This window comes from Pseudophryne corroboree, chromosome 6, assembly GCF_028390025.1.
Source record: "Pseudophryne corroboree isolate aPseCor3 chromosome 6, aPseCor3.hap2, whole genome shotgun sequence".
Lineage (NCBI taxonomy): Eukaryota > Metazoa > Chordata > Amphibia > Anura > Myobatrachidae > Pseudophryne > Pseudophryne corroboree.
Window position 1 is genome coordinate 440,901,767 of NC_086449.1, and position 27,870 is coordinate 440,929,636.

The 27,870-nt window shown below is 44.6% G+C and overlaps 1 protein-coding gene across 2 annotated transcripts in view; it reads right to left on the minus strand.

Moving 5' to 3' along the window:
- The window catches only part of ALG10 (ALG10 alpha-1,2-glucosyltransferase), a 112,876-nt gene that overhangs the window by 22,759 nt on the left and 62,247 nt on the right, over positions 1 to 27,870 (minus strand). For both annotated transcript variants that reach the window (XM_063927099.1, XM_063927098.1), the window contains exon 3: positions 17,478 to 17,669. In XM_063927099.1, coding sequence (XP_063783169.1) covers positions 17,478 to 17,669 — 192 coding nt within the window. The remainder of the gene's footprint in view (positions 1 to 17,477; positions 17,670 to 27,870) is intronic.

A 27,870-nucleotide genomic window follows, 5' to 3' on the forward strand; every position in this document is an offset into this window, starting at 1 on the left:
GGCAAAGATTACAGAACCTTCTTAGATTCTGAATCAGCTTTCCATGTACGTAACCAAAGTGCTGTACGAGCAGCTATTGTTGAAGCTGATGCCCCGAAGGCGATAGTGCCCATATCTATTGCTGCTTCTTCCAAGAATATTGCAGCCTGTTTTATGTGAGCTAAGTAGTACCTCTATCCAGGCAGCAACTGCTTTTGCCATCCAAGCGGATGCCATGGCTGGCCTTATATGGTTTAATGTTCAATAAAAAACATTAAAGGAGCGCTGGTATCAAATAAAAAAGCATTTAATAGTAAATATGGTGGAAACAACCACTTTGAGTAATTATTGGAAGTTTAAAAACAAAAATAGTGCAAATACATATACATATATAAGTATATTTCACATTCACAGTGGATGAATTAGCTAAAAAACGGCTTAAGTGCCCATTATGTAGTTGCAGTCCACAATCATAGAGTAAGCTGGTTGCTTTCCGTACTGTTGGGGGGTGTAAAAATAGTCTCAACAATTTAATTTGAAATCTGTTGTTAGGTTTAGAACGAAAAGTGGGATTGCAATTGCTCACCCCTGGTGATATAATAACGGGTGAGAACGGATTCTAAGCGCTGGTTCCCGTCGATAGCAATCAGCGGAGGTAGCTCTCAGCATCTGACGGTGGCTGTGTCAGGATGTCCAGAAAGGAGAGTCATGCAGACAGTGTGATACCTCGGCAGAACGGGGCCTTTTCAAGCACAGCGGGGGTTTATTTGGCAGAGAATTATTCCAGTTGGGTGATAAGAGAACATCCAGGGATCCCCAGTCTCAGAGACGGAAAGTCTTTGAAGATCTCCAGCAGTGGACAGGAGTGAAAGTAAGCCTCTACGCGTTTCTCCGCCCACGATACCGGCGGTTTCCTCAGGAGGTGTGGATACCTGTTTTTCAGGTGTGCATGTATTTAAATGGTCAACAGCCAATCGGCTTTGTAATCTCTTGATTCACACCTGAAGGTTATAGTTGGGTTTCACCCTGGGTTGAATCGTTTGCACATGATCTGTTCAGTGATTGATTTGATTGATTTACATCAGGTGTATATATTAAATAGTTGCCAGATGATAGTAATAAAAAGCAAAATAAGCTTCATAGAGAAAGATGTAAAAATACATAAAAAACATAAGCATCAGATTGCCGCTGTCAGTATACGAGGTATCAAGGAAATATATATTAAAGATCTTATAATTTAGATATATATAAATGGTTTATATAGTTAGCATATGGAGCTCATGAACTTTGCGCTCCTAAAGTATAGAATATACAGGGGTTATCAGATGTCTACTTTTTTGACCACCCTTGATACAGTATAATTTGTTTTTTTAGTTTTTTTAGTTTTTATTATTTGATGGTAATCAACATTGTTTCCTCACCTCGATAGTGGCAGCGGCAAATAGCATGGGTATGGCATCCCAGAGAGGTTAACTATATATAGAGAACCAATTTGTTCTCACAGCTGCAGTAGCCTAGTGGTTAGAGCTACGGACTTCAGCCACAGGGTCATCAGTTCAAGGATGAAGACAAGGAGCAAATTTTCACAGTCAGTTTTACGGAAGAATAAGGAGAATTAGTTAATCCTAGTAGTACTATTTTTTATATATATAATAAATATCTATTCTTATATACAGAGAGAGATAAAAGATCCTAACAATCTAGCAATAAATATGGTCATACACAGTTCAAATTGGGACCAAGGCTGTGTAGTACAATAGAGGAGAGAGTGATTCTAGTAAATTAATTTGGTCAGGATATGTGACCAACTCACAAGGACAAAAGCATATAAACACCAACCTAAGGCAAATAATCTGTAACAGGTGTGTATGTGAAAAACATGCCAACATGCCTGCACGTACCAATTGCGCGCACAGGCATATAGGCACGCATGCACACACCCACATGTACAGATGGTTTATTTATAAAAAGAAGTCAGATACCATTAAGTTCGATATTTTCGTTAAGACCCATAGGGTGCAGAGTTTCCAGATTGCAAATCCAAAAGGCTTCTCTATTGCAGAGGTGGTTGTATCTATCCCCACCCCGTGATGTTTTGCTGATATGTTCTATCCCCTGTATTGACAGGACCCTACAGTCCCCATTATGCAGGGAATTAACATGTCGAGGTACACTGTTTCATTGATTTTTTGAGAACCAGTCTTCTATGTTCTAAGAATCTAGTATTAAGATGTCTAATCGTCCTACCTACATATTGTACCCCGCAACTACAGGTAATTAGATAGATTACAAAGGACGTTTGGCATGTGATATGACCAACAATATCAAAGGTATTTCCAGTTTTGGATGAGGAGAATTGGCTACTCTCAATGATAAATCGACAGGTTATACATCTAGATCTATTACATTTTTGACATCCTGTTCTGAGTTTCCCATGTCCAGAGATGGAGGAGGGTGTCACTGAGCTAGCTTCTAGGCTCGAGGGGTCAGGGCTAGAACCAAAAAGAGGGTTTGAAAAATGACTAGGAGACAGAAGGTTTTGGAGATTCGTGGTTTTCTTGAAAATGATCTTCACTTCCTTTTCCAGAGACCCTGCAAGGATTCTATCCATTTTAAGTATGGGAAGATTCTTATTGAGAATCTTCCTTACCGAATGTGAGGCACTATTGTATTTCGAAATAAATATAGGTTCACTATCACTAGGTTCTAAAGGAGAGGAAGTATCAATGGCTCTTATTTTTAATAAATCGTCTCTATTTCTTTGTTGTGTTTCAACCAGAGCTCTGTCCAAAACCTCTTGGGGATAGCCTTGATCTATAAAGGACTGTGTTAATTCATTGCTCTGTGTTAGAAAGTCGATTTCATTCGAACAATTTCTTTTTAGCCTCAAGTATTGGCTCTTAGTGATATTAGTTATCCATGGACGATAGTGGCAACTTGAATAGTTTAGGAAGGAACTGCAGTCAACTTGTTTCTTGAATGTTTTAGTTGATATTTTACTTAAGATTGGGTCGATATGTAACGCGATATCCAGGAAGGTGATATCAGTGTGGTGAATGGTACTTGTGAAAGTGAGCCCAAAAGTGTTAGTATTAAGGTGATCTACAAAGTGAGTGACAGAGTGATAATCCCCATCCCAAATAATAAAGAGATCGTCTATATATCTACCATAGAGCACCAGGTTCACCCCAAAGGGGCCCCCCAGATGTATTCATCTTCGAGGTGACCCATATAAAGATTTGCAAAACTAGGGGCGAACCTGGTGCCCATGGCGGTACCGTGAGTCTGTAAATAAAAATCACCACTAAATGTGAAATAGTTACGTGTGAGTATGAAGTGTATAGCTTTAAGAATGAATTGGTTAAGATTACTAGAGATGGACGGTTCAAGATCTAAATAGTGTTTAATGATTTTGATACCTTTATCGTGAGGAATATTGGTGTAAAGTGATTCGACATCACAAGTGACTAGGAGATAGTTCTCCTTCCACTTGATGTCTTTAATAAGATTTAGAAAATGGGTAGTGTCTCTGATATATGATTTAAGATCTTTGACAAAAGGTTGAAGGTATGTATCTATAAATGCTGATAAATTCAACCTTTTGTCAAAGATCTTAAATCATATATCAGAGACACTACCCATTTTCTAAATCTTATTAAAGACATCAAGTGGAAGGAGAACTATCTCCTAGTCACTTGTGATGTCGAATCACTTTACACCAATATTCCTCACGATAAAGGTATCAAAATCATTAAACACTATTTAGATCTTGAACCGTCCATCTCTAGTAATCTTAACCAATTCATTCTTAAAGCTATACACTTCATACTCACACGTAACTATTTCACATTTAGTGGTGATTTTTATTTACAGACTCACGGTACCGCCATGGGCACCAGGTTCGCCCCTAGTTTTGCAAATCTTTATATGGGTCACCTCGAAGATGAATACATCTGGGGGGGCCCCTTTGGGGTGAACCTGGTGCTCTATGGTAGATATATAGACGATCTCTTTATTATTTGGGATGGGGATTATCACTCTGTCACTCACTTTGTAGATCACCTTAATACTAACACTTTTGGGCTCACTTTCACAAGTACCATTCACCACACTGATATCACCTTCCTGGATATCGCGTTACATATCGACCCAATCTTAAGTAAAATATCAACTAAAACATTCAAGAAACAAGTTGACTGCAGTTCCTTCCTAAACTATTCAAGTTGCCACTATCGTCCATGGATAACTAATATCCCTAAGAGCCAATACTTGAGGCTAAAAAGAAATTGTTCGAATGAAATCGACTTTCTAACACAGAGCAATGAATTAACACAGTCCTTTATAGATCAAGGCTATCCCCAAGAGGTTTTGGACAGAGCTCTGGTTGAAACAAAACAAAGAAATAGAGACGATTTATTAAAAATAAGAGCCATTGATACTTCCTCTCCTTTAGAACCTAGTGATAGTGATAGTGAACCTATATTTATTTCGAAATACAATAGTGCCTCACATTCGGTAAGGAAGATTCTCAATAAGAATCTTCCCATACTTAAAATGGAGAGAATCCTTGCAGGGTCTCTGGAAAAGGAAGTGAAGATCATTTTCAAGAAAACCACGAATCTCCAAAACCTTCCGTCTCCTAGTCATTTTTCAAACCCTCTTTTTGGTTCTAGCCCTGACCCCTCGAGCCTAGAAGCTAGCTCAGTGACACCCTCCTCCATCTCTGGACATGGGAAACTCAGAACAGGATGTCAAAAATGTAATAGATCTAGATGTATAACCTGTCGATTTATCATTGAGAGTAGCCAATTCTCCTCATCCAAAACTGGAAATACCTTTGATATTGTTGGTCATATCACATGCCAAACGTCCTTTGTAATCTAATTACCTGTAGTTGCGGGGTACAATATGTAGGTAGGACGATTAGACATCTTAATACTAGATTCTTAGAACATAGAAGACTGGTTCTCAAAAAATCAATGAAACACAGTGTACCTCGACATGTCAATTCCCTGCATAATGGGGACTGTAGGGTCCTGTCAATACAGGGGATAGAACATATCAGCAAAACATCACGGGGTGGGGATAGATACAACCACCTCTGCAATAGAGAAGCCTTTTGGATTTGCAATCTGGAAACTCTGCACCCTATGGGTCTTAACGAAAATATCGAACTTAATGGTATCTGACTTCTTTTTATAAATAAACCATCTGTACATGTGGGTGTGTGCATGCGTGCCTATATGCCTGTGCGCGCAATTGGTACGTGCAGGCATGTTGGCATGTTTTTCACATACACACCTGTTACAGATTATTTGCCTTAGGTTGGTGTTTATATGCTTTTGTCCTTGTGAGTTGGTCACATATCCTGACCAAATTAATTTACTAGAATCACTCTCTCCTCTATTGTACTACACAGCCTTGGTCCCAATTTGAACTGTGTATGACCATATTTATTGCTAGATTGTTAGGATCTTTTATCTCTCTCTGTATATAAGAATAGATATTTATTATATATATAAAAATAGTACTACTAGGATTAACTAATTCTCCTTATTCTTCCGTAAAACTGACTGTGAAAATTTGCTCCTTGTCTTCATCCTTGAACTGATGACCCTGTGGCTGAAGTCCGTAGCTCTAACCACTAGGCTACTGCAGCTGTGAGAACAAATTGGTTCTCTATATATAGTTAACCTCTCTGGGATGCCATACCCATGCTATTTGCCGCTGCCACTATCGAGGTGAGGAAACAATGTTGATTACCATCAAATAATAAAAACTAAAAAAACTAAAAAACCAAATTATACTGTATCAAGGGTGGTCAAAAAAGTAGACATCTGATAACCCCTGTATATTCTATACTTTAGGAGCGCAAAGTTCATGAGCTCCATATGCTAACTATATAAACCATTTATATATATCTAAATTATAAGATCTTTAATATATATTTCCTTGATACCTCGTATACTGACAGCGGCAATCTGATGCTTATGTTTTTTATGTATTTTTACATCTTTCTCTATGAAGCTTATTTTGCTTTTTATTACTATCATCTGGCAACTATTTAATATATACACCTGATGTAAATCAATCAAATCAATCACTGAACAGATCATGTGCAAACGATTCAACCCAGGGTGAAACCCAACTATAACCTTCAGGTGTGAATCAAGAGATTACAAAGCCGATTGGCTGTTGACCATTTAAATACATGCACACCTGAAAAACAGGTATCCACACCTCCTGAGGAAACCGCCGGTATCGTGGGCGGAGAAACGCGTAGAGGCTTACTTTCACTCCTGTCCACTGCTGGAGATCTTCATAGACTTTCCGTCTCTGAGACTGGGGATCCCTGGACGTTCTCTTATCACCCAACTGGAATAATTCTCTGCCAAATAAACCCCCCGCTGTGCTTGAAAAGGCCCCGTTCTGCCGAGGTATCACACTGTCTGCATGACTCTCCTTTCTGGACATCCTGACACAGCCACCGTCAGATGCTGAGAGCTACCTCCGCTGATTGCTATCGACGGGAACCAGCGCTTATAATAACGGGTGAGAACGGATTCTATCACCAGGGGTGAGCAATTGCAATCCCACTTTTCGTTCTAAACCTAACAACAGATTTCAAATTAAATTGTTGAGACTATTTTTACACCCCCCAACAGTACGGAAAGCAACCAGCTTACTCTACGATTGTGGACTGCAACTACATAATGGGCACTTAAGCCGTTTTTTAGCTAATTCATCCACTGTGAATGTGAAATATACTTATATATGTATATGTATTTGCACTATTTATGTTTTTAAACTTCCAATAATTACTCAAAGTGGTTGTTTCCACCATATTTACTATTAAATGCTTTTTTATTTGATACCAGCGCTCCTTTAATGTTTTTTATTGAACATTAAACCATATACCTTTGATTAAGGCACCCAGTTGCCCGTTAGGAGCTGCTATTACAAGAGATATATATATATATATATATATATATATATATTCTTTATCAGGTGTTTTTTAAATATACTTTACTAGCGCCCGATTTAACGGGGTACACACTCCCCGTAACTCTTTTTTTATGGCTGGCCTTATGACTGCCCCATACAGAGAAATATATGGTTTTCAGAAAACCATCCACTCTCCTCTCCGTGAAATCATCCAATGACGTTGATGGCAATATAGATTTTCGCACTAAACGACATGCGTATCTACGTTGGGAGCCATTTCCCATTTTAAACAGTCCCCAGCTGGAAAAGGATAATTGGAATCCCATTTTTGGGGAATTCTATATTTTTTTACTGGGTGTAGCCCAAGCCTCTTCCATGATTTCCGTTAGCTGGTCTGACCCTGGAAACTCAGTCTTACCTGCTTTGGGACGTTTAAATACAGGTGCCTTGGTTTTTAACACAGGCTCTGCTGAATCCTCTAAGGATAGAATGGCCTTTATTGCTCTAATTAGCTCAGCTATATCCACTGAGCTGAGACCTTCTACTTGTGTAGTGTGCCGTGGCACACTAGTGTGCCGCGACAAGTTGCAAGGTGTGCCGCGGAGCCAGAGCAGCTTCCTACACCTTCAGAGTGAACTGTTGGCCCGGGCTCTTCTTACAGGATCAGTCGTGCTCTGGCCGTGACCTATGCCTTGAAGACACTGCGGTGTGATATCATAGGTCACGGCCGCCATATCTCACCACCTAGCCAGCCCACCCGCATAAACATCTTGCAATTCCCGCATGCATACACTGTTTTCCTTGCCCACCCACATCCACACCTGCCCGACCGCCCGCTGCTTAGTATTTGCAGCACTCCACTATGAACAATGCCTGCCACTGAGGGACAGGGAGGAGGACAGCTGACTGATAGGGGCTAATATTTGTTATTTTATTTCTCCTGTCGGGAACAATAGGATTTATGTGGGGAGAATAAGGATATATGGGGGGAACAATGTGAATAATTCATGTGGGGAGCAATAGGATTTATGTGGGGAGAAATGTGATTGATTTATGTGTGGAGCAATAGGATTTATGTAGGGAGCAACATGATTTATGTGGGGAGCAATGTGATTGTTTTTTCTGTGTAGGCCAAAGTATGTGTGGATTTTTTTTTTACTGTGAAAACCAATGTTTTTTTTTTTTTTTTTCTGTGGGGAACTGATGGTGTGCCTTGGCAATTTTAAAATATTGTTCGGTGTGCCGCGAGTAAAAAAAGGTTGAAAATCACTGGTCTAAAGGAACATTGCACACACACACCAACAACAACAAGGTGAGCTGGCTACCCCTTTTACATTCGCAGCTTCGGGTCATTCCCGGGAATATGTCCCGGTATATTTGCCGGGACACATTCCCGGGAATGACCTTTTTACATTAGCGGGCCGACCCGGCATATTGCCGGGTCGGTGACGTCACCGCTGATGCTACCGGAGGCGGTGCTTGGAGATAATCTTCTCCAAGCACCGCCTCCTCCTATGCAGAGAACGGGTGCCGGGTCGCCTTGACTCGGTATACCCGTTCACACTGCACAGCTTCCCGGGACGGTCCCGGATTCAACCCAGGTCGGAAACTGTCCCTGTACCCATTCACACTCACAAAAATCCCGGGATGATGCGCGTTCACGTGCAATATCCCGGGATTTTTCTGCGAGTGTAAAAGGGGTATAAGGTAGAAGCAAATACAACAAATGCAACCCAGTTTTGCCCTGTGTCGGCTCATTATAACCCCTGCCTACCACCACATAAACACACACAGCATTTTTACAGGACCCGACATTAATAAAAGATGAAAGTTAATAAAAGATAAACATGTCGGTCGTGTAATAAATATTGTGGAACTTTCGGCGTGGACTTCGTTCAAACAAGTGATTTCAAAATATTTAGGCAATGTCAAGGACCCAAACTACATAGAAATTGACAAGGAAATGCTTAATAGTTACAGAAACCTTGGCTGCAATATGAGTTTAAAGGTACATTTTTTGAATTCCCATATTGAGCATTTCCTAAATAATCTCGGAGACTACAGTGAACAACAGGGTGAACGGTCCCACCAAGACGTTAAATATGTAGAAAGAAGATACCAGGGTTGTTGGAAAGACAGCATGATGGCTGACTACTGCTGGATGATACACAGAGACGACACAGGAAAAAAACGTATAAGCAAAAAGCGACAAAATGAAGTTTGAAGACTAGGGAAAAAAAATAGAATTTTGGTACCTACCGGTAAATCTTTTTCTCCTAGTCCGTAGAGGATGCTGGGGACTCCAAAAGGACCATGGGGTATAGACGGATCCGCAGGAGCTTGGGCACACTGTAAAGACTTAAATTGGGTGTGAACTGGCTCCTCCCTCTATGCCCCTCCTCCAGACCTCAGTTAGAAAACTGTGCCCAGGAGAGATGGACATTTCGAGAAAAGAATTTATAATATAAACACCGTGAGAGTTATACCAGCTCACACCACAAATATACCGCAAGACATGGCCTTCAACAGAACACCAGCCCACGGTATGAAAAACATACAGCCAAATGCTGAGATAATACGTAACTCAACCTGTGTGTCAACCCAACCAATAATAAGAAACCACATGCCATGGCCTGAACAACGTCAGCAATAACCTGACCGAGAAGAAACACCACAAAGTGCAACCAAATCAATAACTGCAGATACAGTACGCATTGGGACGGGCGCCCAGCATCCTCTACGGACTAGAAGAAAAGGATTTACCGGTAGGTACCAAAATCCTATTTTCTCTTACGTTCTAGAGGATGCTGGGGACTCCAAAAGGACCATGGGGTCTATACCAAAGCTCCAGAACGGGCGGGAGAGTGCGGACGACTCTGCAGCACCGATTGAGCAAACATGAGGTCCCCATCATCCAGGGTATCAACCTTATAGAACTTAGCAAAGGTGTTTGAACCCCGACCAAGTAGCCGCTCTGCAAAGTTAACCCGCCGAGACACCTCAGGCATCCCCCCAAGAAGAGCCCATCTTCCTAGTAGAATGGGTCTCCCCCGACTTCGGTAACGGCAATCCAGCCGTAGAACTAGCGCACCGAAACACATCACAGATCCAGCGTGTATCAGACTGCAGAGATGCAGGCGCCGCAAACATGCTGGGAGCATACCGGACAAACAGAGCCTCTGTTTCCCCAAACTGAACCCAATTGGCGACATAAATCTTCAAAGCCCTGACTACATCGGGAGACATTGAAACAGCCAATGCTGAAGTGACCACAGACATCAAAATAGGCAGGTCTTCGAAAAACACTGACGACCCTATTCCGAAGGAACACCAACCGAGTTCTCCTACTATCCACTTGGAAAAGGAACGGGGCTCTTGTGAAACAAGCCGCCACTTTCGACAACGCCTTGCGGTCGGCCAAAATGCAAAAGCATGACCACTCTCCAAGAGAGAGATTTCAACAGAACCTACAGAAAAGGTTCCAAACAGTAAAACACCAGAAACGCAACACTACACCAAGATCCCACGGTGCCCATGGGGCACAAACGAAGGTTGGATGTGTAAACTCCTTTCACGAAAGTCGGAACTTCCGGAAAGGTAGCCAATACCAGTTTATAAGGCCACAACTGCCCTAAAACGGAGCCAAACTTTAGGCCTATATCCACACCTGCTCGCAAAGAAAGGAAAAGACTGACTCAGCTGAAAACCTTCCGCAGGAACCTTCTCAGATTCACACTAAGACGCATATTTGCGCCAAATATTGCGGCAAGGCTTCGTCGATACTTCATTGTAGTCAAAAGAAGGGTGGAAATGACCACACTGGGAATACCAATTCGGACTAAGATATGATGTACAACTGCCATGCCGTCAAACGCAGCCGCGGTAAGTTCTGATACACGCCCCGATCTCGACGTAAAAGTTCCTCCCTTAAAGGAAGAGGCCCGTGAGCTTCTATGAATACATCTTGAAGAAAATGGATATCAAGCCCTCCTTGACTAGATCGGAACAATGAGGATCGCCGGAACCCCGACCCTCTGGCTTTTATCACCTTCAGCAGAGTGAAAACGGATGGAACACCTAGACCGACTAAAAACACCCAAGGTGCCAAGAGGGCGTCCACTGCCATTGCTTGAGTGTCGCCTAACCCGGAACCATATTCCGGAGATCACTTGTTGAGGCGAGATCTCAATATGCCCTAATGAGGCATTCCTTAAAGACCTGTCACTTCCGTGAAACTTCTCGACGACTACAGTATTTCCCCCAGATGGAGAGCACTTCTGTAGAGGAAATCCATTTCTCCGTCAATTACATAAGGGGCGAAGACTGCTAATATAACGGTAACCAGTCTTTTCACCCAGCAGAAAACTATTTCAGCTTTTGCCGTTGCCGCTTTACTCCTTGTTCCGTCCTAGTGACCTACAGACGCCCCTGCTGTCAAGACATCGGACAGAATTAACACGGGTAGATCATGCAGAATATGTTCGTTGGAAACAACTCTTAATGCAAGAAACTTATTGTAGACAAGCTACCCAGCTTGACCTCTTACTCTGGAAACCTTCCCATGTAAGGACTGCTCCCCAGGCTCAGAGATCTGCCTACATGTACATCAGGATCTAAATCTGGATCCCAAACCTTCATCCCCCCAGGAGGTGAGAACTGAGCAGATACCTCTGAAGTGACATCCTGGCCATTATAAATATATTCAGGTTCCCATGCCGGTGAAACACGGCCCCCATTCCCAACAGTTACCGTGAAATAACTTCTTCAACAAAGGAACACACTGATGAAGTGGCACTGCAAATCTGATCCGAGTCAGGATCCTCAGACAGCTTCCCACCAGAAACACAGAACCTCCATCGTACCGTATCAACCATGACACCACCTCCGACATCTGGGTCGTGGGGACCACAGGCCTTCTCTGTGTTGAAGAACAGTCAGAGAGAAACAACGATTTGCACCACTTGTTTCTTGACTTCGCCTCAATCAGGCGAACATCTCAGTATAGAATAACAATGGCTCTTACTATTGAAAGAAACCATCATACTACTATCACTCCAGTGAAAAAACCAAGACAATCCTGGCCTTCCTCCAGGTAAAGTGAATGTGTAGCACAATGCAGGGAACAATTTTTTTATTTTTTTTATTTTACCGGGACAGGATGACAATTCCCGAACCCAGCGCAGCTCTGAATGGCGTCACGTATTACCTCCCCTTCCAAAAGTGCAACGTTAATATCCATTAGAGAATCAGAGAGGTGAAACACCTGTAACTCCAGAACGTCCCCCTTTGGAATTCGTAAATAACGCACAGTTCTAGTCTATTCCCAGACTAAGTGGAAGTAGTAACTGAGTCCTCACCGGAGCGGGGTCCCATCATATAGACTCTGCGACCTGCAGTGTATGTGGCAAAGCAGCACAGACTTCCTCTTCTGCAAACCTAATAAGGCTGCAGAACTCTTACCTGTTCTCCTTCCACAGGCTGTACAGAAAAGGAAAAAAAAGCTGGATTTAACCGATTAAAATGACTGCATCCCACAAAAGAAGGCGTCACCGACCGTTATGAGGGAAACTAACTCCCAAAGTTAGACTTACCAGGAATATCCCCCGATTGACTGAACTGAGACATCCCCCCCAAACAGCGGGACACCGTCCCAGGGAAACAGTCCAGTAACTCTCTGAATCAGCCTCAGCATTCCCCGGCTACCTTTCCTTTATACGTACGGCATCCTGCCGCAATAATAAAGAGAAGAACCAACCTGAGGAACCTCCCTGTCTTTTTAGGGCAAATTTATCTGATGTCTTACCGAAAGAAACACTCCCTCATGTGCATGCAAAGTAAATAAGCCCACAGCATAGGAAATTAATATCGCTTAGCTTTCCTGTATACGATCCATTGAAATAGAGCCCAGTGTCGACCAGGCGTTGACTATCACAGTATTCTATCCGTGGCGGGAAAAGAACAAACCCTCAGACGTCTGGAAAGGGTGCGAGTCACGGCCGACCTGGAGCGGTATCAACAGAGCAATCAGCACATAAGAAAGAATACTATTACCTCAGTATTCACTATAAATCATAGTATGAAAATAAATATTGCAATACACATATACACACATATCATATATATACAGGTTGAGTATCACTTATCCAAAATGCTTGGGACCAGAGGTATTTTGGATATCGGATTTTTCCGTATTTTGGAATAATTGCATACCATAAGGAGATATCATGGTGATGGGACCTAAATATAAGCACAGAATGCATTTATGTTACATATACGCCTTATACACACAGCCTGAAGGTCATTTTAGACAATATTTTATATATATATATATTCAATAGGGATAAAGTCTCTGCGCCTTCAGTGCTTTGGTGTGGAAACTTCCATCTGTGTATAACAAATAATATATGCGTACCAGAAATATGATCAAGTTGTGCCTGTGGTGGTGTCTTTAATTGGTCGTCTTCCCTTGTCCTCTTACTCCATGTATGAACACCCTCAGCGAGGTGTTAAGACACAATTTACATAGGCAGAGAGGGAAGATTTGTGTCAGCAAAATGCTCTTAATATTATAAAGTGACTTGTGACTTATTTGTGCCAATATATAAAATATTTTTTATATAAAGTGCTCTGTGCCTATAGTGTTTCAATAAACCACTATATTATATGTGATTTCTAATATAATCAGAATCGCATCCGAGTGGCTAAAAAATAAATAAAAAAGGAAGGTAATAACTCACTCCTTTTAAGAATGCTGCTCCTATGAGGTAATCCTTGACAAAGTACAGTACCTCTAGAAAGAAAGTTTTTTTCTCATGGAAAAAAACAGAAAGAAAAAGGAGCCGATGGTGTGATATAGTTTTTCACAATTTTTAATCACACACATACATATAAAAAATGGAATCGTACAATTTAAAAAGTAATAACAAGCTTATCTGTTTTACAGGTCGTTGGAGAGGTAGTGGAAGCTGGCCCACACACACATACATACATACATACATACATACAACATACATACAAGCGGATTGTCCGGGGCCTTCGGGTTCCCCGTGACAGTAATGTGTTCTGAACATGTATGACCATGTACTGAATGCCCCAGTTGTGGAAATGTTATTCCTGCGACCCCCAGGGGACCGAGGGAAGTATACCTATGTACACCCGGTGAGAAAAGTTTGGTGCCGACAGGGCCACCCACATACTACTGCACCTCCCATATAGTATTTACTTTTATCAAGCAAACCACTACCGAACTGATCCAATAACCACATACGTCGGCGATGCCGACAGTGAACCCCATAGGTGTTTATGACAGAACACTCATGCCTGCCGACACAAGTGAACTAAAGTGGGTATAACTGACAGGGAGCACACATAAAATACACACAATTAAGAGCCCAGACTATCTCAGAATAAACCAGTGTTATAAAATCCAAACAACACTAAAAACACTAAAAAATGTGCCCCCCCCCCCCCTTTTGGTGGGGACAGAGAGACAATGGCGCCCCAGTGTGTGTGAGGGCTAAGCCCCGCCCCCCTGGGTGCGCTATAGCTCCTTACCTGACCAATACAGGCTGGACTCGTATATAGTGTAAATATATATATAAGACTGGTGAGTGCTCCACTTTTCTGATATATATATATATATATATATATGCTGTCCAGGGCGCCCCCCCGGCACCCTGCACCCATGGAAGCCGGCGGCGGGGGAGAAAAGGTGCGCAATGCGCTAAAACGCGCTGGCGAGGTCTGGGACACGGAGCCCCGGCAACGTCCACGTAAAACTTTCTTTCTTTTTTTTTATAAAGAAAATCTAACTTGCTGCTCAGGGTGCTCCCCCCCCAGCGCCCTGCACCCGTGTAAGCCGGTGGCGGGGGGGTCAATGGCGCGTAACGCGCTCTAACATGCTGGCGGGGGATGAGACACGGAGCACAGGCACCGAACCTGCTTTCAAAGCCAGACTTAGTAAAAACCTCAGTAACCTGCCGCCCAGGGCGCTCCCCCCTCCACCCCCCCCGGCGCCCTGCACCCTGTGAGTGCCGTTGTGGGAGCATGGAGCGCAGTGCGACCGCTGTACCTCCGTTACTGAAGTCTTCTGCCGTCAATGAAGTCTTCTGTTCTTCTAATACTCACCCGACTTCTTTCTTCTGTGAGGGGGGAGACGGCGCGGCTCCGGGAAAACAAGCAGCTAGGCGCACCAAGTGATCGAACCCTCTGGAGCTAATGGTGTCCAGTAGCCGAGAAGCCTTAAACTAAGAAGTAGGTCTGCTTCTCTCCCCTCAGTCCCACGATGCAGGGAGCCTGTAGCCAGCAGGTCTCCCTGAAAATAAAAAAACTAACATAAAGTCTTAGAGAAACTCAGTAGAGCTCCCCTAGTGTGTGACCTATCACTCCTGGGCACAAAGTCTAACTGAGGTCTGGAGGAGGGGCATAGAGGGAGGAGCCAGTTCACACCCAGTGCAAGTCTTTACAGTGTGCCAAGCTCCTGCGGATCCGTCTAAACCCCATGGTCATTTTGGAGTCCCCAGCATCCTCTAGGACGTAAGAGAAAAGATATTAACAATTTTTTCAATAATTATGGTTTTGTTTCTATTATTGTTTGATTTTATTGTTATTTTATTATGTAATTAAGACAAAAACACAGTGACATCATCTACACTTCTTCGTATTTCACAATAAATATGTCAAGAATAATTAACCTTGTGTTTTCTTAAAAATGTATGTAACCCCCTTATAGGTAAATGTAATGTGGTATTTTTTTATATACTGTACTATTTCTTGATGTACACAGGAGTATAATTATATAAAAGTATTATTAAAAAAGCTTTCAATACCTTAAATTTTGCAGACCTGTGTTACCAAAGGTAGTTTTCTCGAGTGCAGTATTTTTTTTATTAAATATTGTTGACCGTGGAGCATTTTTCTGATTTATTTGTACTAAAGTCTCACTGGTTTGGTGCACTGCACCAAGTCTATCTGAAGACTGTCATCTATTCCACAGACAACTAAATCAGACATTAGCCTTTTAGCTGTAAAGTCCTAGAAAATAACAGCTAGAAAATGATTGGTTGTACAGGTAACATAACCTGTCTAACAGCTTGGGGTAAATGCAATAGGGTGCGAGTTTCGGGGAGGTGCGGGACTTTTAATGAAGCAATCATTTATAACCTAGTTTTGCTTTGTAAATAACTGCTGCTTTAAAAATACAGGCATTGTCGCCTAAAGTCCTGTACCTAGTGTTCACTCTAGGCTGTTTTAGCAGGGCGCCGCGCCCTGCCCGTTTTTTAGAAGGCAAAACCCGCCCTGCCCCTTTTGCGGCGACTTGCTAGAACAGCCACCCGCTTCCTGCCCTCTCAGCGTGTAAAGATGCCCTGCGCATGCACGCGGCATCCATTCACGCATTGGGAGAAAGCTGGGGGAAGCCCAGCACCGACGGAGGTGCTGGGCACGCCCCCAAAAGTGATGTCGCCGGCCACAGACACACTCTATAGTAGCGTCTGTGGGCCACACCGCGGCCATGCACCCTAATTTGCATGGCCGTGCCCCCGTATCGGACGCGCGCGCGCCAATGTGCCCCCGAACACCGGCGCCCTGCCCCTGCCTCATCCTAGGGGGAACACTACCTGTACCCTATTACATTTACCCCCTCCCCATCACATCTTAGATATAAGTATGTACACCCCGGTTTTCTCCTGAAACATCCAAAAAGAAAATAGATTAAATTATCTTGTTTTGTTGTATTTAACTTTTACATTTTTAATTATAGTTCATCCTCTGTATACACAGCAAAAGCTCTATCGTACATTATATGATTTTACTGAAAATCACTTACATAATATACTATGTAGGTTTTGTAGAATCCCTCTCACTGATATTGTATCATTGTCAAGACAGTCAAGTCATGCCTGTAGTTTATATTACATTTTATCAACACCAAGTTAGATATAGCAATTGTCATCCATATAGTGATGTGCAGAGTGGCATGTTTCAATGTTGGTAGACATGCTGATGTTGAGTAGATATAAATGAATGAAAAATATTTTATTTTTCAGGAGAATAATGTATTATTCTACGTCAAATAATCTGAGGAAAAGACAAACAGCAAATGCAATTATTTCCAGACCCTAAATGTGTTACCATCTCCCACCCCACACTTGAGTATGTAAATCAGTCCTTGTGATTAGTCATAGACAACTGTTGTAAACACATCAGGCAGCACACAGAGATAAGCATTGTTGATACTTGTCCCAGACTTATCAGTCACAGCACTGGATGGATATAAGATGGCAAATATATGGCAGATCATCAAGCCATGTTTCCAAACTCTAGTCCCAGGTTAAAAACAGGTCATGTTTTGAAGATTTCTAAATGTGGATACAGATGGGATAACTACTGACCCAGCCAGATACATACAACTTGCCCATGACACATTACAAATAACGGAAGGAAAACGTAACCATTTTGGTTTCTGAGATGAGAAGCACTGCCCTGCAGGAAATAGGTTTGCGACACTAAACACTTACTTCATGCAAGTACTCTTTATGACCTTTGAAACGTACCTTTGTATGTATCCTGCAAATAATTAAATAAAACACGTACAGGTTGCCAAGACTGAATACAAGGTTAATAAACCGCAGCATTCCAGCAGAGCAGACAACACTTTCGCTCCATCCAAAGAGCCAGGTAGTAGGCTTCAGTATGCCCACAGATGTCAGATATAGGCCAGGCAGAGTTGTAATCATAGGATCCCACTAAGAATGAAGAAGAAAAAATATGAAACAACCATCAAGAACCAGTTAAACAATCATTAAAACCATTGCACAATATATGATATGGTGTATAATATGTATCACAATACTGAGGACTTAGGATCAATTTCCACCATGTCCCTACCTGTGTAGAGTTTGTATATTCTCCCTGTGCTTTTGAGAGTTTCCTCCCACAATCCAAAAATACACTGGTAGGCTACTCTGCACCTGACATAAATTAACCCTCGTGTGTACAGTATGTGGTAAGGAATACAGATTGTAAGATCCACTATGGCAGGGACTGGTCTGCATGGCCAAACATTCTGTGTAAAGCACTGTGGAATACGTATATGCTATATAAATTATATATGACTCAAACCTACATTTTGTTTGTAATTAGGGTTAAGGTTTAACTGGATAGGTTATGTAGCATCAGAGTCTTTCACAATTATTCACATCAAAACAGGTAATCTGTAACCACTGAGTCACAATAAAACCAAATAAGGCTTAAATGAGAGCTCTAGAACTGGGATGCGGACCATGCAGACGCCGGGATCTCAAGCGATTACGATCAGTGACGTGCGGTGGGGTGAGGCAGAGCCTTTCCTGTCATACTGTTTGTGCCAGAGGTTTGACTGTATAAAGTATATGAAAAATAAGAATTTACTCACCGGTAATTCTATTTCTCGTAGTCCGTAGTGGATGCTGGGGACTCCGTAAGGACCATGGGGAATAGACGGGCTCCGCAGGAGACTGGGCACTCTAAAGAAAGATTAGGTACTATCTGGTGTGCACTGGCTCCTCCCTCTATGCCCGTCCTCCAGACCTCAGTTAGGGAAACTGTGCCCGGAAGAGCTGACATTACAAGGAAAGGATTTTGGAATCCAGGGTAAGACTCATACCAGCCACACCGTATAACTTGTGATGACCTTACCCAGTTAACAGTATGAACAACAACTGAGCATCACTCAACGGATGGCTCATAACAATAACCCTTTATTAAGCAATAACTATATACACGTATTGCAGAAAGTCCGCACTTGGGACGGGCGCCCAGCATCCACTACGGACTACGAGAAATAGAATTACCGGTGAGTAAATTCTTATTTTCTCTAACGTCCTCGTGGATGCTGGGGACTCCGTAAGGACCTTGGGGATTATACCAAAGCTCCCAAACGGGCGGGAGAGTGCGGATGACTCTGCAGCACCGAATGAGCAAACACAAGGTCCTCCTCAGCCAGGGTATCAAACTTGTAGAACTTTGCAAAAGTGTTTGAACCCGACCAATTAGCCGCTCGGCAAAGCTGTAAAGCCGAGACCCCTCGGGCAGCCGCCCAAGAAGAGCCCACCTTCCTTGTGGAATGGGCTTTCACTGATTTTGGATGCGGCAATCCAGCCGCAGAATGAGCCAGCTGAATCGTGCTACAGATCCAGCGAGCAATAGTTTGCTTTGAAGCAGGAGCACCCAGCTTATTGGGTGCATACAGAATAAACAGAGAGTCAGTCTTCCTGACTCCAGCCGTTCTGGAGGGTTCACTACGGCTGGCCGGCGGTCGGGCTCCCGGCGACCAGCATCCCAGCGCCGGGAGCCCGACCGCCGGCTTACCGACAGCGTGGCGAGCGCAAATGAGCCCGCTACGCGCGCCACACTATTTTATTCTCCCTCTATGGGGGTCGTGGACCCCCACGAGGGAAAATAAGTGTCGGTATGCCGGCTGTCAGGGAGCCCGACCGCCGGCATACAGAAGACCACCCGTTCTGGAAACATATATTTTCAAAGCCCGGACTACGTCCAGCAACTTGGAGTCCTCGAAGTCCCGAGTAGCCGCAGGGACCACAATAGGTTGGTTCAAATGAAACGATGATACCACCTTTGGGAGAAATTGGGGACGAGTCCGCAATTCTGCCCTGTCCATATGGAAGATCAAATAAGGGCTTTTACATGACAAAGCCGCCAATTCTGATACACGCCTCGCCGACGCTAAGGCCAACAGCATGACCACTTTCCACGTGAGATACTTTAGTTCCACGGTCTTAAGTGGTTCAAACCAGTGGGAATTCAGGAAATCCAACACAACGTTAAGATCCCAAGGTGCCACTGGTGGCACAAAAGGGGGCTGAATATGCAGCACTCCCTTTACAAACGTCTGAACCTCAGGCAGTGAAGCCAGTTCTTTTTGAAAGAAAATGGATAGGGCCGAAATCTGGACCTTTATGGACCCTAATTTCAGGCCCATAGTCACACCTGACTGTAGGAAGTGCAGAAAACGGCCCAGCTGGTATTCCTCTGTAGGGGCCATCCTGGCCTCACACCAAGCAACATATCTTCGCCATATACGGTGATAATGCTTAGCTGTTCTTTCATCCTTCCTAGCTTTTATCAGCGTAGGAATCACTTCATCCGGGATGCCCTTTTCCGTTAGGATCCGGCGTTCAACCGCCATGCCGTCAAACGCAGCAGCGGTAAGTCTTGGAACAGACAGGGTCCCTGTCTGAGAGGCAGAGGCCACGGGTCCTCTGTGAGCATTTCTTGCAGTTCCGGGTACCAAGTCCTTCTTGGCCAATCCGGAACAATGAGTATTGTTCTCACTCCTCTTTTTCTTACGATTCTCAGCACCTTGGGTATGAGAGGAAGAGGAGGAAATACATAGACCGACTGGAACACCCACGGTGTCACTAGTGCGTCCACAGCTATCGCCTGAGGGTCCCTTGACCTGGCGCAATACCTTTTTAGCTTTTTGTTGAGGCGGGATGCCATCATGTCCACCTGTGGCCGTTCCCATCGATTTGTAATCTGCGCGAAGACTTCTTGATGAAGTCCCCACTCTCCCGGGTGGAGGTCGTGTCTGCTGAGGAAGTCTGCTTCCCAGTTGTCCACTCCCGGAATGAACACTGCTGACAGTGCTTGTACGTGAATCTCCGCCCAACGAAGAATCTTTGTGGCTTCTGCCATCGCCACCCTGCTTCTTGTGCCGCCCTGGCGGTTTACATGGGCGACCGCCGTGATGTTGTCTGACTGAATCAGCACTGGTTGGTCTCGAAGCAGGGGCTCCGCTTGACTCAGGGCGTTGTATATGGCCCTTAGTTCCAGTATATTTATGTGCAGACAAGTCTCCTGACTTGACCACAGCCCTTGGAAGTATCTTCCCTGAGTGACTGCCCCCCATCCGCGGAGGCTTGCATCCGTGGTCAACAGGACCTAGTCCTGTATGCCGAACCTGCGGCCCTCGAGAAGATGAGCACTCTGCAGCCACCACAGAAGAGACACCCTGGCCCTCGGGGACAGGGTGATCAGCAGATGCATCTGAAGATGCGATCCGAACCACTTGTCCAACAGATCCCACTGAAAGATCCTCGCATGGAACCTGCCGAAGGGAATGGCTTCGTATGAGGCCACCATCTTTCCCAGGACTCGCGTGCAGTGATGCACCGACACCTGTTTTGGTTTTAGGAGGTCCCTGACCAGAGTCACTAACTCCTGGGCCTTCTCCTCCGGGAGAAACACCTTCTTCTGTTCTGTGTCCAGAATCATAACCAGGAAGGGCAGACGCGTCGTAGGAATCAGCTGCGACTTTGGAATATTCAGAATCCAGCCGTGCTGTTGCAACACTTCCTGAGAGTGTGCTACGCTGATCAACAACTGCTCCCTGGACCTCGCCCTTATGAGGAGATCGTCCAAGTACGGGATAACCGTAACCCCTTGCTTCCGAAGGAGTACCATCATTTCGGCCATTACCTTGGTAAATACTCCCGGTGCCGTGGACAGACCAAACGGCAATGTCTGGAATTGATAATGACAGTCCTGTACCACAAAACTGAGGTACTCCTGGTGAGGTGGATACATGGGGACATGCAAGTAAGCATGCTTGATGTCCAGAGATACCATAAAATCCCCCTCTTCCAGGCTTGCAATGACCGCTCTGAGCGATTCCATTTTGAACTTGAATTTTTTCATATAAATGTTCAAGGATTTTAAATTCAGAATGGGTCTTACAGAACCGTCCGGTTTCGGTACCACAAACAGTGTGGAATAGTAACCCCTTCCCTGTTGAAGGAGGGGGACCATTATTATCACTTGCTGGAGGTACAGCTTGTGAATTGCCGCCAGGACTACCTCCCTTTCCGTGGGGGAAGCTGGCAAGGCTGATTTTAGGTAACGGTGAGGGGGAGTCACTTCGAACTCCAGCTTGTATCCCTGAGATACAATTTGTATAGCCCAAGGATCCACCTGTGAGCGAACCCACTGGTTGCTGAATTTTCGGAGACGCGCCCCCACCGCTCCTGGCTCCGCCTGTGGAGCCCCAGCGTCATGCGGTGAACTTAGTGGAAGCCGGGGAGGACTTTTGTTCCTGGGAACTAGCTGCATGGTGCAGCTTCTTTCCTCTACCCCTGCCTCTGGCAAGAAAGGATGCACCTCTGACCTTCTTGCTTCTCTGAGAACGAAAGGACTGCATTTGATAATACGGTGCTTTCTTAGGCTGTGAGGAAACCTGAGGCAAGAAAGTCGATTTTCCAGCTGTCGCTGTGGACACAAGGTCCGAGAGGCCGTCCCCAAACAATTCCTCACCCTTATAAGGCAAAACCTCCATGTGTTTTTTAGAATCGGCATCCCCTGTCCATTGCCGAGTCCATAAGACCCTCCTGGCAGAAATGGACATTGCATTAATTCTAGAGCCCAGCAGGCAAATGTCCCTCTGGGCATCCCGCATATATAAGACGGCGTCTTTTATATGGCCCAGGGTTAGCAAGACAGTATCCCTGTCCAGGGCATCTATGTCCTCTGACAGAGTATCTGTCCATGCTGCTACAGCGCTACACATCCAGGCTGAAGCAATAGCTGGTCTCAGTAGAGTACCAGAGTGTGTATACACTGACTTCAAGATAGCTTCCTGCTTCCTATCCGCAGGATCCTTTAGGGCGGCCGTATCCTGAGACGGCAGGGCCACCTTCTTAGATAAGCGTGTCAGCGCCTTGTCTACCCTAGGGGAGGATTGCCATCTTCACATAACTCATTTAATTCATGTGACGGGGGAAAAGTCACTGCCTGCTTTTTCTCCCCAAACATATACATCCTCCTGTCAGGGACAGGGTTAACCTCTGAAATGTGCAATACATCTTTCATTGCAATAATCATGTAGCGGATGGCCTTGGTCATCTTAGGCTGTAATTGTGCCTCATCATCGTCGACACTGGAGTCGGACTCCGTGTCGGCATCTGTGTCAACCATCTGAGATAGTGGGCGTTTATGAGACCCTGACGGCCTCTGAGTCGCCTGGGCAGGCCCGGGTTGAGACCCCGGCTATCCCAAGGCTGCAGCGTCATCAAACCTTTTATGCAAGGAGCTTACATTATCATTTAAGACCTTCCACATATCCATCCAATCAGGTGTCGGCCCCGACGGCGGCGACACCACATTTATCCGCACTTGCTCCGCCTCCACGTAACCCTCCTCATCAAACATGTCGACACAGCCGTACCGACACACAGCAGACACACAGGGAATGCTCTGACTGAGGACAGGACCCCACAAAGGCCTTTGGGGAGACAGAGAGAGAGTATGCCAGCACACACCACAGCGCTATATAACCCAGGGATATTCACTATAATAAGCGATTACCCAATAGCTGCCGATTTTATGTCTTTTGCGCCTAAATTTATGTGCCCCCCCTCTCTTTTTTACCTGGATACTGCAGGGGAGAGCCTGGGGAGCGTCCTTCCAGCGGAGCTGTGAAGAGAAAATGGCGCTGGTGTGCTGAGGAAGAAGGCCCCGCCTCCTCAGCGGCGGGCTTCTGTCCCGCTTCTGTGTGAAAAAAATGGCAGGGGTTTTTACATATATACAGTGCCTGACTGTATATATGTATGTTATGCCAAAAAGATACTTCAATTGCTGCCCAGGGCGCCCCCCCCCAGCGCCCTGCACCCTACAGTGACCGGAGTGTGAAAGTGTGCTGGGAGCAATGGCGCACAGCTGCGGTGCTGTGCGCTACCTTAAATGAAGACAGGAGTCTTCAGCCGCCGTTTTCGCCGTCTTCAAGCTTCTGTTCTTCTGGCTCTGCGAGGGGGACGGCGGCGCGGCTCCGGGAACGGACGATCGAGGACAGATGCCTGTGTTCGAACCCTCTGGAGCTAATGGTGTCCAGTAGCCTAAGAAGCGCAACCTAGCTGTAGACAGGTAGGTTTGCTTCTCTCCCCTCAGTCCCTCGTAGCAGTGAGTCTGTTGCCAGCAGAAGCTCACTGAAAATAAAAAACCTAACAAATACTTTCTTTTACTAGCAGGCTCAGGAGAGCCCACTAGGAGCACCCAGCTCTGGCCGGGCACAGATTCTAACTGAGGTCTGGAGGAGGGGCATAGAGGGAGGAGCCAGTGCACACCAGATAGTACCTAATCTTTCTTTAGAGTGCCCAGTCTCCTGCGGAGCCCGTCTATTCCCCATGGTCCTTACGGAGTCCCCAGCATCCACTAGGACGTTAGAGAAAATACAAAGAATATGTTTGAAATATCTTCTTTGCATTATTTTAATAATTTTTATAGCCAAAACTCTGGCGTAAAAAGTCTATGGCAGGTGAGGCAGTGCCTCTCCTACCTATCTTTTCCGCACATCTCTGATCAAAACTCACCAAATTTCCAGGATTTTATACTGCTGCACCTGTGTATAATGCCCAGATGTACGTTTTGGCTCATATATTGCATGTAAATCTGTCTCTGGGGCTAGCCAGTGCCTCCTGAGCTATTTAGCTCACCGCACGTCCCTGGATTAAACGCCCCACAGTCAGCATGCCGACTAACAGGGGCTATTACCACAAGGTGCTCTGTTGCGCTCCAGACATGCCTGCTTGCTCTGGACCACACTTCTAAAATGGAGCATTGTCACCCACAAAATGTGGCGTCGACACCCCATTCCCGCACCCTCCTGGTTTTAAACTGCGTTCTGAAGAGAACACAGTTTAGGACCTGTGCATGCACAGATGTGCAGAAATTGTTTCATAGCGATTTTTGCAAATCAGCATCAGGGTCTGATCGGCCCCAATATCCCTACTACTGATTTAATGCTCGCTGGTCGGTAGTTGCTTGCCCTTACCTTGCTTCCACTTTTGTTAACCGAGATTACAGTCACTCTTTTCCAGTCCTCTGGAATTACTTCTGTAGCTACAAGATGTAATTTGTGGGTGCCACATAAAAATAAAAAATCAGGGATAATGATCTTGGAATGTGACTAGTGGCAACGTAAAAAAAATGCCATTTTTTTTTTAAAATTGAAAAATTGGTATCCGGTCTATAGAGCTACAATAAAAAGGTCTACAGTCAATAGGTCGAACACTAATGGTCGACATGCATAAGGTCGACAGGGTCAATAGGTCGACATGTTTTTAGGGTTGTCTACATTTGTACAACTTTTGCTGCATTTACTATCCATGTCACAAACTATTAACTTTAGTAACCTTGTGGTGAGCAAAGCAGAGCAAGCCACCTTTTTTTAATGGAAGGAGGGGGGGGGGGGGGGGAGAGAGAGTGTTGACCTTCATAAAATGATTTACATAGGAGAACAATGAATAATAAAAAAAAAAAAAAAAAAAAAAAATTTACATACTCAGACTTATGGACATGTTAACAAGAGACACAAAAACCACTTCCTTAACCCTGGGTAATAAACCAAATCAATTTTCCCATGTTTTGAATCACATGAGAATATTCCCCAACAGAATTATATTATTATATCATAATCTGCCCATGTACTCCCCCGTCCCTATATCCGAGCAACCTATGAGGCTTCTCCCATACTTTCACTCACTCTCCCATTCTTTCTCCACCACCTCCACTCACACCCATTCATCCTCATTCTCTCTCTCTCTTTCATCCCCATACTCCCTACTTTCATACAAGGTCTAACCAACATAAACAAAAGAAACAGAGGATACTTATAGCCTATAGGATTATGCAGGACCGTTTTTCAAAACCTATAAAATAAAAAAAATACATAAAATAGACAGAAAAAAAAAAAAAGTGGAAAGACCGTTAGCTACAAAGTTTGAAGAAAGGGAAGTGACCCGCCACCCACTAAGGGGGCTTTAGCTGGCAGCACAATCAGAACCAGCTGACCGCATCTAACCTCCCTTCCTCCAACTCAATCATCCGTTTCACTTCATACAGAATCAAGCCCACCGCCTCTCTGCAGGGAAGGACTTTTCAGAAAATGCCTCAACAAATGAGTGAGAAAATACTCCGCAGTGAAGGGATTAAGTAACATGCAGCAGAATTTGTTGGTGCTATATTATATATTAATGAATTACCATTATGCAATGCTTAATAATGAAAGTGTGATTAACTGCAGTAGAAGCTTTCAATATTGAGAATAATCGTAGTGTTTACAAAGGAAATAACCACTTAAAGATAGACCACAAAATCTATGCTGAAGTTATAATAAACCAATAATGCTGTTAGGTGTTATGGTTTTAATGAAACTTTTACTTTCTTGTTGCAGCCCATTTACTCTTACCGAGTTTCTATACACTAGTTTCCATAGAAACTATTTCAAATGGACATTCACTTGGAAGAAAATACCTGTGTTTGTAGAACTCATAGAACTGGGAAATAAAGCACTGAGCTGAATTGCAGTGTCTCAGCTGTATGGACACTACGGAGGCATGACACTAGGAATAGGGATGCATTTTTACAAATTCAGAGACCAAACATGGTTAAACTGAAATAACGAGTTTTATGGTAAGAACTTACCTTTGTTAAAACTCTTTCTGCGAGGTACACTGGGCTCCACAAGGATAGACATTGGGTGTAGAGTAGGATCTTGATCCGAGGCACCAACAGGCTGAAAAGCTTTGACTGTTACCAGAATGCATAGCGCCGCCTCCTCTATAACCCCACCTCCCCGCACAGGAGCTCAGTTTTTAGTCAACCAGCCCAATGCAGTAGCAGGAAAAGAGACGACAACGGTTAGTAGCCACATACACCACACTCTCACGACAGGAGAAGTGTCAGCGGCTAATGCCATACCAACCCAAAGAAGCTAAGTGCGTCAGGGTGGGTGCCTTGTGGAGCCCAGTGTACCTCGCAGAAAGAGTTTTAACAAAGGTAAGTTCTTACCATAAAACTCGTTTTCTGCTGCGGGGTACATTGGGCTCCACAAGGATAGACATTGGGGATGTCCTAAAGCAGTTCCTTATGGGAGGGGACGCACTGTAGCGGGCACAAGAACCCGGCGTCCAAAGGAAGCATCCTGGGAAGCGGCAGTATCGAAGGCATAGAACCTTATGAACGTGTTCACTGAGGACCACGTAGCCGCCTTGCACAATTGTTCAAGGGTCGCACCACGGCGGGCCGCCCAAGAAGGTCCAACAGACCGAGTAGAATGGGCCGTAATGTGAGCAGGAGCTGATAGACTAGCCCTCACATAAGCATGTGCAATCACCATTCTAATCCATCTGGCCAAAGTTTGCTTGTGAGCAGGCCAGCCCCGTTTGTGAAATCCAAACAGCACAAAGAGAGAATAAGATTTGGAGACAGATCAGGAGAAACAAGTGCCGGAACCACAATCTCCTGGTTAAGGTGGAACGAAGAAACCACCTTAGACAAATAGCCAGGACGAGTCCTAAGAACCGCCCGGTCACGGTGAAATATCAGATATGGGGAACTATAAGACAAGGCACCCAAATCCGACACTCTTCTAGCTGAAGCAATAGCCATCAGAAACACCATCTTAAGGGAAAGCCACTTCAGATCAGCTGAACCAAGAGGTTCAAACGGAGACTCTTGTAACGCCTCCAAAACCACCGACAAGTCCCAAGGAGCCACAGGCGGGACATAGGGAGGTTGGATACGCAACACACTGAGTGAAGGTATGCACATCAGGTAAGGTTACAATCTTTCTCTGAAACCACACAGACAAGGCAGATATTGGAAGGCCTAAGTCCAGACCCTGCTGAAGAAAGGCCAACAACTTGGCTGTACTATACTTGGAAGCGTCATAATTGTTAGATGCGCACCAAACAAAGTAAGAATGCCAGAGCCTATAGTAAATCCGAGCAGAAGCCGGTTTCCGGGCCCGCAACATAGTTTGAATGACCCCCTCAAAAAACCCTTTAGCCCTTAAGACGGAAGCTTCAAGAGCCACGCCGTCAAAGACAGCCGGGCTAGGTCCTAGTAGACACAGGGGCCCTGAACGAGGAGGTCTGGGCGTTGCGGAAGTAGATT